Source organism: Neolamprologus multifasciatus, chromosome 5, assembly GCF_963576455.1.
Source record: "Neolamprologus multifasciatus chromosome 5, fNeoMul1.2, whole genome shotgun sequence".
Lineage (NCBI taxonomy): Eukaryota > Metazoa > Chordata > Actinopteri > Cichliformes > Cichlidae > Neolamprologus > Neolamprologus multifasciatus.
In genome coordinates, this window is record NC_140443.1 from 11,493,250 (window position 1) to 11,511,495 (window position 18,246).

The following is an 18,246-nucleotide window of genomic DNA, read 5'->3' on the forward strand; positions in this document are numbered from 1 at the left end:
TCCTCCAGCTCTTCCTGGGGAGAGGGGGTGACCAGGGAGAGGGATGTCTGGGTATGTCTGTGCAGACAGAAAATGGAAAAACTTCACTGCATACTGTCCAGCTTTTTGATATCTTTAACTAAAGTAAAATTCTGTTTTGATGTTTATCTCATGGCTGTTTGGGAATCTGTGGTCTGAAGTCATCACGGTTGATTTCCATGGGTGTGTTTGTGTGCGAATATATTGCTCATTCTCTTGTGAATAAAACAAGTGTCTCTGCTGTTACTGGGGGAGTGGTAGGAGGTGATGACCTTCCTACTGGGAGGTTCCTATTCTACCACTTTGTGTGTTTTTTCCTCTTTCTTTCTCTTCCTAGATTAGGGAGGAAAGACGTGACACAAGTAGTCGCTGCAGCCTCTCTGCCTCGCTGGACGCTGAGCTCAGAGTTCATTCGTTTGCTGTTGTTTGTTGGTCATTTCCCACATAGCAGCGTCCCAAGTGAGCCTGCTGGTAATTGTTCAAATACTTGGATCAACCCTGTGTATTTTTTTGGATTTTTTTTTTTCACTAAGTGCTTACATTTTTCTAGAGTTTCCACATCTTTAAGCAGCATTTCAGCTTTCCCAATCATTATCTGAGGAATACTTGGCTATTGTGTTCTAATCGCTTTGTTTTTCCTGCATAGAGGATGTTGCTATCTGTATTTTTTCCTGTAGTTAGTAGTTCAGGTTTTATTTGAAGTTCAGCGCTGACACGGGAGCAGGAAACGAGTTTAGTTACAACTCTCTGGACCTATTCTTTATATTATTTTTAACTGATTTTTGCTTTGCTTACTGAGGAGGATTAGTAGGTTTGTTTTTGTATCTGGATGTGAGACTTTGAGCCATGCTGCTGCTGCTGCCACTGCTCTGCTTGCTACCTTCAGCGAAACAACAGGTAACACACCTCCAACTACACCACCACGCTGAGGTCATGTACCACCTACTGTCTTTGAATCATGGATGTAAATGTCAAAAATGTAACTGCATGGTTAACACCTCCCTCCATTACTCCTTTTTAAGATGTTTTTTTTTTTAAATTTATTTTTAAAACCTTTAATGAATCAGCACCACTGCACATATCTGAGCTTCTGACTCCATACACTCTCTCAAGGCCACTGAGGTCAGCTGAAAACCAGTGGAGAGCGACTTTTTTAGCTATTCGCCCCCAAACTGTGGGATGATCTCCCTCCCCATGTTAGGATGGCCCCTCATTACCTGTTTTAAAACCACATTTTAAAACTGATTTTTATTCCTTGGCTTTGAATTTAGAATGAGAGTGGTGTGTCCTTACCTTCTTGTTTATTTTTTTTATTGATTTGTTGTGGCGTGTTTTGGCGCTTTGTACAGCACTCTTGTTTTTAAAGAGTGCTCTGTGAATAAAATTAGGTTGGATTGAATAAGTCTGACGAAGCTTGAGCAGAATTTCTGATGGAAAACATGATTCATTTTGAATCTGAAAATTGCAGAAGACAGAAAAATGAACATTATGGATCACTTTAACATGCTTTTTTTTTAAGTAGATGAGCAGTGAAATGTTTCCATGATTTAAATACTATGATTACATGCTTACTGCACTATTTGATCACAAATAAAACTCAATACAACTGTTTTGAAATTTAGTATCAGTTGGCATTCAATGCGTAATTGTTTTTTAATGACAATAAAGCAGTATATTAGTGTATTTCTATTACTTTATGCAGGCATGAGTAACTATACTTTCTCTAATTCAGTATCACCACTGATGAACTTAACCTGAGACTGTCAGAGATGTTAAATCTTTGTTGTTCTGATATGAAGGTGAATTAAAAAAACAACCCAAACAGCTTAGCTGTAAACATAAACGACAAACATTAAACAGCTCAGTGTGACAAACTACGCATGGGACTCTGTATACAGTAAAGTCAATCATTTGCTACTGCAAACCTGGAACTTCCACATCATAGACATCTTTGTATGATACAAATGAGTAAACCTGCAACTGAGACCCAGAGCTTTTTAAAACAGAGTTGCATCAGCTTAACAGGGCTAAACAATTTCAGAAACTCAAAATATTTAACCTTGAAGTTACAAAGTGAGGCCATTTGTCAGGTTGTGCTCTCCTACAACTTTTCTCAGATTTTTATAAGCACATGTTTTCTTAATATCACAGCCTTTTATTTTGTAGTAATTTTCCTTTTATAATCTCTACTTTGTAATGTTTTTGCTGAAAGATCTGGAGCAGCGAGTTGGGTTGACTCTTTATTGCGTAAAAGTGATTGAAAACAATAATTAATCACATTAAAAACAGTTTGGTATATCTGTCTGTACATAGAAATGGCTTTCCAACACAAACAAAGCTGTTAAAAAAGGTATTCCTGTGATATATTTAGGCCCTAAAGTAGCTTAGTAAGAAGTGATAGCGCTTTGGAAAGTTGGAAAGTTCATTATAATTAGATATTCCAAATATTAAAGGTATTGTATTTTCAAGTAGTTCATGAACTCAGACAAGATATCCTGAGTTTAAAGCTGCATGAGGCAGAAATCTACAGACAAACAAACAAATAAAGACTGCAATTTGAACACGGAAAACTGCCCTCCAGCTCTCATCACTCTGTTTTAAGCCCTTAACAGCAGACAAGCATCTGCACCTGCTTCAGAAGCCAGGCTCTTTTCTGGCCTCATACAGGACTTAAACCCCATTCTGTTAAGTGTAGGCAGCTGCTTCATCCCTTGCAACGCCATGTTTTACTTCTGGTCTGGTCTGAAAAGCCTGTGATTGGTCAAAGTCTTCCATCACAAAACTAAATGTAAACAAAGAACAAAAAGCAGATACGAGGAAAACTGTGTTTTCTTACTACACACTGCAGAGTGTCTCTGCAGAAAGACCTGAGGAACATGCTGAAGGAGACGTTTTTCTCTTGTTCTGGACATTTATGTTTTGTGCAAAATGTATCACTGCCACCATGAAAAATACATTTGATGTTAGTGGAACTTCATGCTTCTATTGCCACTGCTTCTTGCCACCACCACCACCAGACCATCTGAAAAGTGATAATGTAAATGATCACTGAATTCTATATAACTACCCCTATCTCATGTTGCCCAGCCAACATTATCAAATTTATTACTAAACCTCTAAAACCTCTAAACCTTTAAAATAAATATGTTGCCAACATTGATGTTGGGCAAGTGTAATTTAAACTGAGTCACTAGTTTTGCATTCATGCCAATAATGTTGCTGGATAAAACATCAGAGGGATTTTTACAGTTACTACAGTTCATTATGAGATTGTAAATAATACTGTGGCACTGTGTGCAGTTGTTGAAATATTTCAGTTACACTTACACTTTTACATTTTTAAGATCCATTCCCAAACAGTCTCTCAGTTGTTTGTTTATAGAACGGATCCATTGAGCAATATCTGGCCGGTATTGAAGCAACAAAGGATGCATTGGTCTGACTTTTGGTTCCTCCTATGGGTTAAACACCCAAAAAAATGTCTCTGTGTTAAAGAGCCACATCCTGCAGACTCCATAACATTTAGTCCACTGTCTGTAAGTAAGAAAACTCTGCTGACGTTGCTGTATCATCACCAGGGCTGTTTCAGTAATCGGAGGCAGAATGTACTTTCAAGTTTTTACTTTAGTTAAATAAATTAGAACATCCATTCACCACTACACGGTCTCCGCTTTTATCATGAACGTGCCGCAGAACAGGTCAGCTTCTGATCAGTAGGTTGGTGGTTCTACTAAGGCATCCAAAATACTGAGATGCTTGTGCATTCATTGCGTTGTCGGTCCCTCTGTGTTAGCCCTGTGTCAGATTGGTGACGGTAGCTGGGTTAGGTTGCAGCCCCCCGCGACCCTGACATGGATAAGCAGAGATGGATGTATCAGTATAGAGTATAATCCCAGCTGTAGCGTTTGAGAGCCTTTGTCTAAATAAGTTTTAAAAAATTGTCAACCTTCTGCAAATTTTCATAGTTTTCTAAAAGAACTGCTGTTAATGTGAAAACTCTTATATATGTATGTAAGGGTATAGAGGTTATTGTAATTTGCTGGTAATTATTCCTTATTCTTTTTCTTGGCAGTCGTCAGTGTCAGTTATTTCAGTAAAACAAGATGAAATGATACCAGCACTCTGTAATTTAATCAAACACACATCAAGTCTTAAAATGCATTTAAAGAATGCAGTTTGGTTTGCACTTTTTTTTGCTGCTTTTTGTGTAAAAATGGGTTCTGTAATTACTACTGTTGTATTATTACTACTGTAATAATACAACTACTCTTACCATCGATCTTACCAACAGCTGTGCCACACCTGTTATTATCTTTATGCTGCTTGATACTGATACCTGTAGTAGTGATTGTTAGTTATAAATATCAGTTGTGGGAATATCAGAACTTGTCTTATCACAAATTGTTGCTCATTAAAAACAGAGATGTATTAGAATACAATCTGCAGGGGTCTGTCCATATTAACAGTGATGTTGTGAAATGTGGACAGAGAGTGGTATAAGACTGTAAACAGCTCCTCTCCTTCCTCAGACTCCTCCTCCTGGTCGATGTGATATCCTGCAGAGGTTGGAGGTACAAACAGACTGCACTTCCTGTGCTGCTGCCATCACTGCGAGCTGCCCCCGCGGCTTCAGCAGCACTGGCATCACCAACTGCAGGTACAGGTCAAGCTTCATACCCACAGTTAACATGAAGTGAAGAGTGGAACAGCTTACCTATAGCAATGGCTTTATGTGTGTTATGTTGTACACCTGTATGTCTTTTGCATATTGTATATTGTTTCATGTGACCCTCCTCTAGGACCACTGTTGTAAATGAACAGTTCTGCCAAAATCTGACATGTTTTCATCTTTGTTATGCCAGTGTACCTTAACATGCACCTACCCTGTTAAATAAATAATGACAGCAACATAATTCCACCTTTATTAATCATACAAAGCTTAGATTCAAGGACGTCTCATGAATGCTAACTGTGAGATTTGCAGTAGTAATTAGTAGCGCTGGCAGCAGTGGTATGATTAAGGCAGTTTGTTTACCTCGAGTCTCGCTGTGCTGCAGTTATGTGGTGAACATCGGCAGCAGGGAGCTGCAGCTGGAGGGATGTCAGCACATCTGTGTGAAGAACGTCATGCAGCCAAAGTGCTGCCAACAGCACTGGGGACCACTGTGTCTCTGTAAGACACACATACACACACACACATAAAGTACATATGATGAACTATCATTTGTGCCATAATTTTGATCACATTTAAACCCAGACTTCCTGCTTTAGTCTGCAGCAGTGTTTAATGGATTGTACAACTTCTCCACAAAATGGATCAAATGAGCACTACCTATCTCAGTCAGAGACATTATCAGATGTGATCAAGATCTACAAATAATATAAAAACTAAAAGATCAGAAAGCAACAAATGTGCTGCAAATAAGAAAAAAGATGTTTTGAGTTTGTATGGCTGCTGCCTTGGCGAGGTTTCCTTGTAAAATAAATTTGATCTTTGTGGGACTTCCTGGTTCAATAAAAGTAATAATAATAAAATTAAAGACAGTAATGCAGAAAATCATTACTCTTATGAATTTATAACTTTGCACAAGTCTAAAAAGGAAACATCTAAACATTAAAGTTTATCCTGTGAACTGAACTCTGATACTGGTGAAGAACAGGTAGAAATAACTTTAATAACCAGCTCTAAATGATGCATTTAAACATAAATGATTTCAAAATACTGATTCATTTTCTAATCTGCGTTCTGGTTAATAGAGTCCAACAAAGACTGAGCAGCTGACTGGATCAAACATAAAAATATTTATAGGTTTTGTTGGTTGACTGTAGCAACAGTCAACCGAAATACAGTATATTCCCTCAGCAGAGGACACAGTGGTTTTAGCTAATTTGAAACTCAAACTAGAAATAACTTTATTGATTTAAGCAGGTTAAAAAAATGCACATTTATGACACTGACTCCACCTTCTCTACCTCTGCTCCTTGCATGTTCACCTTTCCATCTGCCTCCCTTACACACACATAAATTCATTCTTGCTTCTGTCGACTTTCATTTCTGTTTTGTTCTTAAATGTTCCCCTGACTAAAAAACAAAACAAAACAATATTATAATAATTTTTTAAACACCAAACAGACAAACTAATAAAACTATAGGGAAACGAAACATTTCAAACAATAAAAACTAAACTTAAACAAGCGCTAGGAGTCACTACAAAAAGAAAATGATATAAAACAATAAATAATAAGAAGGCGGGGCTGTACCTTTATATCATAGTTCTGATTGGTCGTTTGACTGATTGTTACTCCTCTCCACCAATCACATAACGCTATGGTCCCAGTGTGTAATTTATCTGTTACAGGTAGAAAAAGATAAAGTCGTGAATGTGTTTTTCTGGAAAATGGAGTTGTATGTAAGCTGTACTGTGTTTGTACCAGAAGAACTAAGTGATAACGTCTGTTGTTAAGGACAATGTTTAACGGTCATCAACATAAAGGCACTTTTAGCTAGTTTTGAGATCTTCTGAGTAGTGATGTGCGATACCACTGATTTCCTTTCCGATCCGATACCAAGTAAAATTCAGGGTGGTATCGACGATACTGATCTGATACCGATAACTATACTTTGTACAAAAACTTATTTTATTTATTGTATTTTTTATTGTATCTCAAATTATAGCGTCATCATGATTACAGGACATCAGATTACTTGCTCTTATCACTTAATAATGCAGAATTCATCATATAGAAATAAAAAACCAGAAGTGCCTGCCTGCAGCACTAAAGGATTCAGTGAAAGACGTCTGTCTCGCCCTAGCAGCACCTGTCCCTGTCCTCCTCTTCAGTTTGCCTCAACATAAGCTCGTCATATTCTGTGATCTGATTTACTGTGAGGTATTTCACGAGGTTAGTGGTGTTGCCACAACACCTCACTGTCCTGCCACATGTATTGCAAACCACATATTGGCTGTTTGTGGAGGTAAAATACATCTGCACGTAACTCCAATTACACTCAGCCATTGTTGTGAATGAGCACGCCAGGGGCTGGACACATTTATACAGCCCTATTTTGCACATGACTATGAAAGGCAGAAGAGGAAGTAGTTCCTTCCAATGTTCACAATCCGAATTATATAGTTTCTTTCCATTGTGTTCCTGTTAATGATAAACTACAAATTTACCCTAAATTACTAAAATATCAATATTTTAATGTGAGAATCGATTCTAGAACATAAATGACTGGTATCGGAAGAATCGATATTTCAGTATCGATCTGCACATCAGGAAGAGCAGCTATAACGAATATGGTCAAGCCAGGTATGCACAGTTCTGTTTGTGAGCACAGAAGCTCCACCCACCTGTCAGTAAAAACATCTGTTTACGAAGAATTAAGTTTAATGGAGGAGGAGCTAAAACAGCTTGTGCATTAAGGCCCATAGCTGTGAGTCATGCAAATGTGCTCCTGAGCCTGTAACCTGAGATAAGCAATACAATGCTAGAACTGGATGTAATAGGTGCACTTTATGGAAGGACTAGGGCTGCACATGCACCCAATTTTGTTAACACCATGGACGTATAACTGATTTTATCCCACCATAACCTGAGAGTGCTCCAAAGAGCTTCTTGTAATGTCAGCCGTGTTTGGCTTTCACAGTCTTTAAGTGCCCCCTTGAATGTTCATTGGGTTTGAAGTCAGGCGACTGTGGGGTGAAGGCCAAGACTGTCAGCAGTCCTTGGATTTCTTTGTCCTGGCAAAGCTTTGAGGTGGTTTTGTGCTCATGATCCTGCTCCAGTAAAAAACAAAAAAACAAAACCCAACAACAAACAAACAAACAAACCCCCAGAAAGTTTCAACCAGAGAGTGGAGCGTGTCTCTGAAGGAACATGTCTCTGTTGCTTCTCTTTGGGTCAGTTGATTTGCTGGAGGTCATCTGCATATGTACAAGTAATCACTGTGAGTTAAACACTCAGGCTTCAGATACCTTATGGTCATCAGATACCGCATGGTCATGTCATGAACATATCAGTCCGACCCACTCACCTGCTGTGTTTATAAGGAAAAGCCAATCCTAAGAAGGTTTGTGTAAACGAGGAGGAGCTAAGACATCATGTTTTAGACAGAGAATGAATCCATTAATAAAAAGATAACATATGCTTTATTCACCCCAAGAGTTGGGAAATGATGCTGTCACAGCAGCCATATCATCATATCACTTACGTAACTTAACTAACTTACATAAACACATCACATGTTTGCTTGTTTATTGCAAATAACCAAAGTGCAGAAAGGTAAAAAACTTCAAAAAATACAAAAATAAATAGCCTAATAAATAAACATAAATTTGGAGCTGGAAACAAGTGGATTTAGGATTACTCAGTGGAAGGGTAGAAGATGAAAATTCATACATTTATTATTTTTTATAGACATAATTAAAACATCCAGCAAAAATAAAAAAAGGCCTTTCTCTTCTGCTCTATTAACTATCATGTTTTTCTAAGCCTACTTCAACTGGTGATCAGATGATCAACAGAGATGAAGCATTTCCATCACGTCACCTGCTTGCTTGTTTAAATGTGGTTATGTCCTGTTGGCATTTCTAATTGAATAATAAGTTTGATTGTAGTAACACTTTGTGTGTAAGTTCACACAAGTAAGTACAACTCATCCACTTCTTGCACTGCCTTAATTCCCTCTTTGCTGAGGAAAACAGTGTGTCTTCTGACATTTTCCATCTTTCACAGAGCTACTTAGTAATAAAGTTCTGCTGGAAACTTTTAAATATTCAGATACATTTTCAACTCATGAAAGCAGGACATTAGCTGGTGACGCATGGCTGTGTTATGGTTTTTTTTTTTTTTTTTTATCTCTGTGTAATTTGTGATTCAACACATTACTTTTCTCGCAGTCTGGCATGCCTGAAACCCACACTGCGCATAGTGCAAAGTTTAGTCACAGATTACCTCTAAGATAGACATCATCATAGACATCATCAGGTTATCTTACACAGTTTGCCAAATGTTTATATGAATTCAAACTGGATAAATGTTCAATGCACAAATTGAATAAACAGCTCTGATTTTTTCTAATCACACATTTTTCACTTGTTGTGTGTCTGCAGCCTGCCCCAGCTGGTCTGGGAAGACCTGCAACAATAATGGGGTCTGTCAGGATGGAGACCTGGGCAACGGAACCTGCATCTGTAATGTTGGTATCCCTTCTCTCTTTTTTATGTATTTATAGAGATGCTATTCATTATTAACTTTTATGTGAAAACCTGTCCTGGTTTCTTCTTTCTTGGTCGGTTTCAAGGAAGAAAAAAGTACTCATTATCTGTTTCCATCCCCAAAGTACCAAAAACCATTTCAGACTGAAGAACCATTTCAGTGAGATAAACACTTGTTTCCACTGTAGTGAAACATCTGGCTACTGTTGTTTTTGCATGCATAACTTTATGAAAAATGTAGCAATCAAGTTACATCTGAGCATTGCATGTTGGCTGGTTCACACGCACTGTGACTGGGTGATTAATCCAGTTGGAATTTAAATTTAATTTCAGTTACAACTGAAGTCAAGGTAGTCAGTATCACTGGAAGCCAAAATCGCATCGAATTACAGGAACAATTTTGCAGCAAAATAATTTCAGGACTACTTTCAAAGGGGGAGGGGAGAGTTCTGTGAATTCTGTGAATTTAAACAGTAAGGCAGGCAGGTAGATAATCTGAATTTAAATCAAAGTCACAGGGAGAATGCAGCTGAGCTGCAGGAAAGACATCACACAGAGAGGTTCCTGGAAAAGGAGACAAGAGGAAGAGGGAGAGAGAGAAGAGGCTGTGCTAGAAGCATGGCATCATGCCAATGATTACTTTTTTGCATTCATTTTTGCTAAGAAGTTCTTGCTTTTTACTTTTTATGAATCTACTCCTCAGATTGTTTAAACTCAGAGAAGACAAGCATGTAGACTTCAATTTTAAAACTCAACATCCTAGCAGAAGCAAGATGAAGAGCAGAAGAACAAATGCAAAAGACATGAAGAAAAATGAAAGTCTGAAATGGATCAAAGTTGCAGTGTATTCAGCCGGTTAAGTCTAGAGAGATTTCATATCAGAGAAAGAGAGACAGAGAGATACATATGAAGAGAGGGAGAGAAAACAACATGACTGGTTAATCAGAGAAGTGTTGCCTTCTGATTATTGTACAGTTACTTTCTAATAAAGATCTTCGCACCTTTGTAAAGCATTTTCAGCTATAGAGCAGGCTGTGCTGTTTGGTTTGCAGCATTTGTCACAAACACCTGCAGCTCAGACGCACTGAAAGCTTAAAGTAAACTCATTCTCTTAAATAGATTCCCACATGTAACTGTCTGTATAGCTAATTTGAACCATCTTTGCAGTTGGTTATCATAGTGGAAATGCAAACAGTAACATGAAGGAACCTTTTAGCTCCCTGACAATGGTTTCATCTTTATGTCCATTTACGTTTCTGATTCAGAGACATTGGCTTTGGATGGTTATTTTTTGGTTAGCAAAAGGAAATTTGACTGTATTTAGGTTTATTCTTACAAATATCCCATTTTTTGTGTTACATTGAGGAAGAAATGCTGGGAAGTCCAGAGATTTCAAGTAATTGGTTGTTCTTTTTTTTTTCTTGGTAATATTTCGAAATAAAAAAAAACCTTCTTCCTTCTCAGGATGGTTTCACTGGCTTTGCCTGTCAGGAGTGTAAGAATCCAAATGCTTATGGAGAAAGGTGTGATAAAGGTCGGTACCCTCTTTACTTTCTGAGGCGCAGTTTGCCCCAAATCATATTTACATAATTTTCCTCTGTACTGTTGTACGTTTTATCTGCCTAGATCGTCTCAGTGTGACCTGTTTGGTATTATGGTAAATGGCCTGTATTTGTATAGCGCTTTACACTACATTCAGTCATCCACCCATTCACACACACATTCACACCCTGGTGATGGCAAGCTATATTGTAGCCACAGCTGCCATGAGGCGCACTGACAGAGGCGAGGATGCCGGACACTGGCGCCACCGGGCCCTCTGACCACCACCAGTAGACAACGGGTGAATTGTCTTGCCCAAGGACACAACGACCGAGACTGTCGGAGCCGGGGCTCGAACCGGCAACCTTTCGATTACAAGAAGAACTGCCAACTCTTGAGCCACAATCAATGAGATTGTTGTTTTTTCTTCAATTTAATGGAATTAAGTTGCACTCGCCTTGTGTTTGTCAAAATGCATAAAAACATTTTGAAAAACTTATCAGCAACTTTTCATCTGCATCCACCAACTGTGGACTCTGTATACTTCATCACCCATTGGTTTGTCCTGTTCTAAAGCCTCAAGCTGAACATTTATATGTTTTGAAAGTAGATGTGATAGAGAAGGGTCACTCTGACACCAAAACAAAGAGATGCAGCATCCTTATGGCAGCAGCTTCTCAGTCACAGTCTGTGTGGAAAGAATCTCCTGTGTTTATCCTCCTTTATTACTGCAGTGAGGAGCATCATTTGGAAAATGACAACTATCTTGAGTTCAACAAGACTTGAAAGTAGGAGGTCCTTTCACATGGAAAGCGGCATGTGCTGCACTGACTGCTAGGCTAACTAAAATTAGCATTGCATCTCCTGCTAACAGGCCCTAGAGAGCATAAAATCATCATTTTTCTTCACCTGGAAGCTAACATTGTGCCTCAACCAAAAGAAACGCATAGCTAACTGACATCGAAGCCCAGCCGAGGGGACATATATACATTGTCATCCAATCATGCTGTCTCAAGCATGTTTCTTGTGCATAGTGACACAGCTGGTGGAAAGAATGTGCATCCAACATGAAAGTGCTCACAATGAGTTTTTAATTTTATTAGATAAACAGTTCAGCTCAGTGAAGTGTTTCTTCACGTTAAAAGGAAATAAAGCAGAAAGTCAAACCTTCAAAGACTACTATGAAGCTGTAAGAACATCTGAAATCTGCTTAAAAACTGCCTCTCTGTGTGCAGTGTGTGACTGTAAACATGGAGTGTGTAATAAAGGTCCTGAAGGTGATGGAGAGTGTTTGTGTCAGCCACCATACACTGGGAGGAACTGTGACCAAGGTAAGACCACACCACAATGAAATATACTGTATTAAATTAGCAGAAACATCACTCATTATTAATGTATATTACTGGGTTTCATTAGATGATGCAGTTCATTTATTTTAGTTTCATCATCTCCATAGAATTAGACAAGCTGCGGAGCATGCTGTAGCTGTCTGTTGATAGATATATATTTATCCCACAAGGGTAATTTTTTGTTACAGCAGCACAATAAAGAGCAACAATAGCACAGACAACAATAAACAACACATAACACAGATAAAATAAAAGTGCCACTGATGCCTGGTAAGGGCTTTATGAGATGGTGTAGGAATTTATATCTAAACAAAATTGATAAAAAAGAAAGCAAACCAAACATTAAAGTGGCATTTGTTAAAAACAGTAAAAGCAAGACTGGCATCGTGTAAGAGAGAAGTGTAAATTGCAGGGTATTTAATATTTACTGCTTTCCCCCCCCAGAAATTTATCAAATGTACATATTTGTATAAAAATAAATAATTAAATGGTTTTTTCCAGATTATCTCTGTAGATCATCAATTTACAGGCTGTTTCCTGGCTCAGAATAGTCACATGTGAGGTGACTATAACCATAGACATGACTGAAACACATACAATTAGCTATTAGCCAACTATATTAGAGAAGTTCAATAAAATACAATCTGGCAGAAACATCTTAAAGGTGAAAATTAAAAAAGTAAGAACCTTGGTTAGACAGAAGTGATAAAATTAGATGTTGGGGGGGAGATAAAACAAAGAGATTGTTGCTGTGTTATGAGCTCAAAGTAATAAACTGCATTAACGAACCCGACTTTATTTTGATCTAAGAATAAGAAAGATTTTAGAAACACAATAAGGGATACATTTTCTGCATTTAAAAATACAAATAGACTGAAAAGGACTTCTCAAATGTGGTTTGATTCTCAGGTAATGATGTTTCCCTGCACTACCTGTTTGTTTTGTGTTAAACTGCTGCCTGTAGTGAACTGCTGCCGTGTTTGTGTTGTTGACAGAGAATCGGAGGTGCAACAATTGCAGCCCGTACTCATACTGTAAAGGAGAGGGAGACGCAGCCGTATGTGAATGTTTGCCTGGATACAGGAAGACGCCACAGAACAAATGCGCAAGTAAAAATTATAATAATTTATTTTGTGATAATTTTGAGTTTATGCTGCTGTTGTTACCAGAAGTGAGTGTGTGTATGGCCAAGTGAACATGTTAACTGTTTAAAACCTTAACCATGAAATTATTGCCAGAAATTTTTTTTTAAAAACTGGAGTCTTCAATAAACCTTCTGGCAAATGAAAAGAAAAGAAAAGAAATATTAATTTGCATACAAGAGTTTCAATTTGTATAATGTCTTTGCTACGTCCAACCTTTTTATACAAAAAGAGAAAAAAAACACACTGGGCTTTGCAAACTGGTGATGTCACACAGCCTATTTTAATCTTACATTGCAATGTACATATACAGTACATTGCTGATAACATGAGTTGTTCAATTAAACTAAAATAAAAATGGACTAAAAATCTCTCCTGTTCCCCTCAAAATCAGCAAATTATTAAATACAATAACTTCAGTGTTTTAAATGGAGCCGTTAAAATTTTCATGGCCCTGTTCCTGTTCCTCCTCAAAGTAGGGCTTGAAGATGAGCCATGTATCAGCATGTAGGTACAAAAAACAATGAGAATTTCATGTGTTTTAATTTGTTTTGACCCATCTCAGATGATAGGATCTTGTAAACTTAACCCAAAATGGACTTTCTGCTGTTTTAACCAAAAATCAGATCAAACATCTGGGGTGCCAGCGCTCGTTTCTGCTACTGCCGCAGTCTTACTGTTGAAACTATGATATTTCATATGACATTGATATTCAAAGTCATTTATAGAAGTTAAAACTTCTGAAAATTGAAGGGTGTGCGACTTGAAGTGTGTACAAAATTGACTGTCAACACGTGGCTATCGCCCGTGTTTAAGATGTTAATAGGACTCAAAAATGCTAAAAAATAGACTTAAGACTTAAAAAGCACAAAATGTTGACTCACACATTCACTCATACGAATTTCTCATGGAATAATTACATATACTGAAGGTATTGCACAAAGGCCCCAGCTCATTCTGAGGGGGTCAGGTGGGAGGAGTGCACTGATTGTTTAAATGGAGTGACCCAGATAACATTATGAATTTAATCTAAAGGTTATTTATTCGTTTTCTGCTCAGGTGTTTGTTCACAGAGGGATTGTGACGTTAATGCCCAGTGCTCCTCTCGGGGGTTAAAGGTCAGCTGCACATGTAAGCCCGGCTACCTGGGCGATGGCAAAATCTGTATACCTCAGAACCCTTGCTTAGATAACAACGGGGGCTGTCCCTTGAACTCCACAGTTTGTGTCTTCAAAGGAGCCAACAAGGTGAGGAGACCTGCCAAGAGTCAGGAAAAAGCTGTTTGTAACAAAATCCTGACATTTTGTTTAACTCCTCTCTCTCTCTCCATCTCTTTCTCTCTCTGGCTCTCAGTCCAGCTGTGCATGTATGTCCAGCATGTCGCCTATAGGTGGCAGCCCTGAGTCTGGCTGTCAGCTCGTCTCCGCCTGCTCGGTGGACACCTGTGACCCCACAGCTCGCTGTCAGACTGAACTGAATGGCGAACCCAGGTCAGACACACAAACTTTTCTCTACCATTATCTACAACTGGGAGGAGGACCAAAAATGTAGAGCCCAGTCTAAAATGTGACCACAGCCAGAAGAATCGGCTCCTTTTGACTTTGATGGGACTAAAACCAGAACACCAACCAGATAAGATCCCTTTCACTCCATGATGAAAGTAGAATAACAAAGTTATCCCAACGCATAAGTCCTGTAACACAATTTTAGGCAGAAAAAAAATAACACAGTCTAAATATTTATGTAATACATCTGGAAAATTTGTAGATCGTGCCAGATCAATACAAGCTGGTCTGTTGCTGTCAGGATCCTAAAGTGGTGTGGCAGAATTTTGGATTTCATCCCTTAGACCAGCGGTCCCCAACCTTTTTTTGCACCACAGACCGGTTTAATGTCAGACAATATTTTCACGGACCGGCCTTTAGGGTGTCGAGGATAAATATAACAAAAGAAAATGATACGACCAAGACAAAAACTGTGCTATTTGGTAAATATAATAATAAACGGAAATTCACTGTGTATTTGTGTAACTTAATTAGCAGTGTCCTCCTGAATTGCGCCAACAACATTGAGAGTAACATTCTCCTCTCTGCCCTTCAATGCTCTCTGGTTGCTATGGTAAGGTAAATATTTCTTTCAAAATAAGACACATAACTACAACATGGGAAAAGACTCAGGGAAACCGAGGTAACAATAAAAACCCTGAAAACCATAAATTTCACACCGAACATCAACTCTTGCGGCCCGGTACCAAACGACTCACAGACCAGTCCTGGTCCGTGACCCGGGGGTTGGGGACCACTATCTTAGACCAGAGATTAACTGAAGCCAGTCAAGACATGCTCAAATCCAACTTTTCCAGTTACCATATAACACTAGTACCTCTTCTACTACTGAGTTAAGATCCCGTAACAGTGTTAAATTAATAAACTGTAATCCTCACTGTGAGGATGAGGCTGGGAGCCATTGTTTTATGTTAGAGTTAAACTTTGCTTTCCTAACTTCAAAATAAAATGTAAAAAGTAAGTTTGTTTTAGCTTCTCTGCCTTCATGCCATCTTCTTTCTGGCTGGCTGCCCCTAAGAAACACAAAGTTTAAACAACAAGTGCGCTGGGCTTCTGCGCTGAGCCGGAGGTGTGTGCCTGAGATGACCAAATAAATGACCAAAACCCTCTCAGAAAAAAACAACCTGAAACTGAACATTTAGCTGATAAGGATTACTTGTCTACACACTGACCTCATTATTTGAAATTGTGGTTATGTTTAATATGAATATTTAACATAAAAACAAAAGAAATACAAATTTAGTAGGTCCCTGTTTATAGAGTAACATAAAGCTGTCCGAAACACTGCTTTGAGTCTTGAGTTAAAATCCGTCAAATGGGCAAACACGACGCATCTCGATCACGTGTGCTGAACTTGATTAGATGTGATTTTAAACTGGAGCGGTACTTTCACTGAGAATGATTCGCTTCCTAAAAGTAACGATGGAAAAATCTGGAAAGATCAGATAGGTCGGGTCACAGTGTCAGTTGCCTCGGTTGGCTAAAGTGGCGCTCTCTTCCTGCCCCCTTCTCTCAGATGTGTGTGCGAAGTGGATCAGATCAGTGATGGTCGGCGTTGTTATGGTAACCTGATGGAGCGCGTCATGGAGCTGGACCGGAGCGGCAGCTGGAGAGGAAACTTTACTGGAGCCATTTCCATGTTCGGTAAAAATAACCAGCAAAAATACGCTCTGAGAAATGCCCGCGGTACTTTATTGAACTATGGCGGGGTTTCCTGTTAAAACAAGAGATCAGCACCTCAGAGTGTTTCAAGCTAACTGACAGGATATGACTTAAAGTGAGCCGTGGTGGTGATATCAGCTTTTTTAAAAATAATAAAAACATGAGTCTGTGTCCCGATTATCCTGCAAGGTAATTTATATGAGACATGCTGTTTTTTGTACGTTCTTTGGTGTTGCTATTCTTTTACTGCACCTTTCCTTTGACCTTTGGGGTGTGTGTGTGTTTCAGAGGCAGGCTGTCCACGTCTGCTGAATCATAACGGACCCTTCACAGCTTTCATCCCCCTGCTGAAATCACCTCTGCCTGTAGGTCACCTGGTTGTCTGAATTTTATTTTAATGATCTCCTCCAGCACAGGAAGCTCCTGAGGGATGAAGCCATAGATTTGAAAAGCTTAATCTGCAACTTAAACAAATCTCTGGTGCTGCCTTCTTAGATCTGTGCAAAATTAGGAAAAAAAGTAGTTCATGCATTTATTACTTCTAAGAAGAGATTAAATTTCTGCCATGTTAGCATCTCTTCATTGACTCAGTGATAAATGCAATATAAATCCTTTTCCTCACACACAGTTACAAATTATCAGGCCCCTTCATATATTAAGGACCTCAGTACCATATTATCCCAGTAGAGCACTTTTCTCTGAGACTGCGGGCTTACTTGTTGTTCCTAGAGTTTCCAAAAGTAGAATGGGAGGCAGAGCCTACATCTAGCATACCTAATAATTAGAAACTAACTGATCGATAAATACAAAAAACTGGTCTTCTAAACCAAAATATCTCTGCAGGACTTAAATCAGGAGACATTATGTAAAAACCACCTGATCCTGGGTCAGTACCTCTACAAGGATCTGACTGGTCGAGACTTCAACCTGTACGGAGGATCCAAGCTGAGGACCAAAGAAAACAAGGTAACACTGCTTCTCCAGACTCCAGCTGCTGTTCAAGCTAGATAGTAAAGAAAAAATGAAAGGTGTAAGCCTGGTTCTTGCCTTTGGAAATTATTTTTGGTGGAGACATTTGTCAAAGCCACGGAAGCAGCCACTGTTATTCACAAGCATAAGGTCAAAATTTCCTGGAGCTTTTAGTTCAGGTCCAGCGTGCTGTTGTCTGGAAACTCAACAGTCACGACAAGACTTTTTCCTAAAAATCAATCATTGCCTCCCACATTACACAAACCCACACTGTATCAGAAAATTATTTTTGAAGGTTTGACATCACATGGTAATGTGACCTTTGAAAGTTTACCCAAAATTCACCCAAATTAAGTTTTTCTGTTTTTTTCTGTTGCTCTCATAATCACATAGACATTAAAGTCCTGCAGATTTTCTGTTGAAACTATTTTATATCCATTAATGAGATTTTTTATTTAAATTGTGACAAGTGGAGTGATGTTGCAGTGCTCAAATTTCTGTCCGTATAATATAACTAAGCAGGAGTACAGACTTTGACACACAATTCCAATGATTTGAAGTAAGTGTGATTTTCACTTTAACTACAAAGTGAAACTATTAAGAATCTCTTTCATGGGTCAAGACAGGAGCCCAGCATATTCTTTATTTAACTGAAGTTTAATGCAGATTTCACACATAAGAGCCCCCGGCTCTCTTCTCTGGGACACAGCAGAACCACCAGACTGCCAATGTTCAGTCTACATTAGTAAGTTAAAGTTGGTTACAAGGATACACCAGA

The 18,246-nt window shown here is 38.6% G+C and overlaps 1 protein-coding gene across 1 annotated transcript in view; it reads left to right on the top strand.

The window, feature by feature from the left end:
* Positions 1-325: 325 nt before the first annotated feature.
* The window catches only part of stab1 (stabilin 1), a 183,789-nt gene continuing 165,868 nt past the window's right edge, over positions 326-18,246 (top strand). The window contains exons 1-12 of the mRNA XM_085158702.1: positions 326-915; positions 4,548-4,675; positions 5,076-5,191; positions 9,135-9,220; positions 10,704-10,773; positions 12,017-12,112; positions 13,126-13,239; positions 14,332-14,519; positions 14,626-14,762; positions 16,354-16,481; positions 16,788-16,864; positions 17,343-17,465. Coding sequence (XP_085014828.1) covers positions 865-915; positions 4,548-4,675; positions 5,076-5,191; positions 9,135-9,220; positions 10,704-10,773; positions 12,017-12,112; positions 13,126-13,239; positions 14,332-14,519; positions 14,626-14,762; positions 16,354-16,481; positions 16,788-16,864; positions 17,343-17,465 — 1,314 coding nt within the window. The 5' untranslated portion in view covers positions 326-864. The remainder of the gene's footprint in view (positions 916-4,547; positions 4,676-5,075; positions 5,192-9,134; positions 9,221-10,703; positions 10,774-12,016; positions 12,113-13,125; positions 13,240-14,331; positions 14,520-14,625; positions 14,763-16,353; positions 16,482-16,787; positions 16,865-17,342; positions 17,466-18,246) is intronic.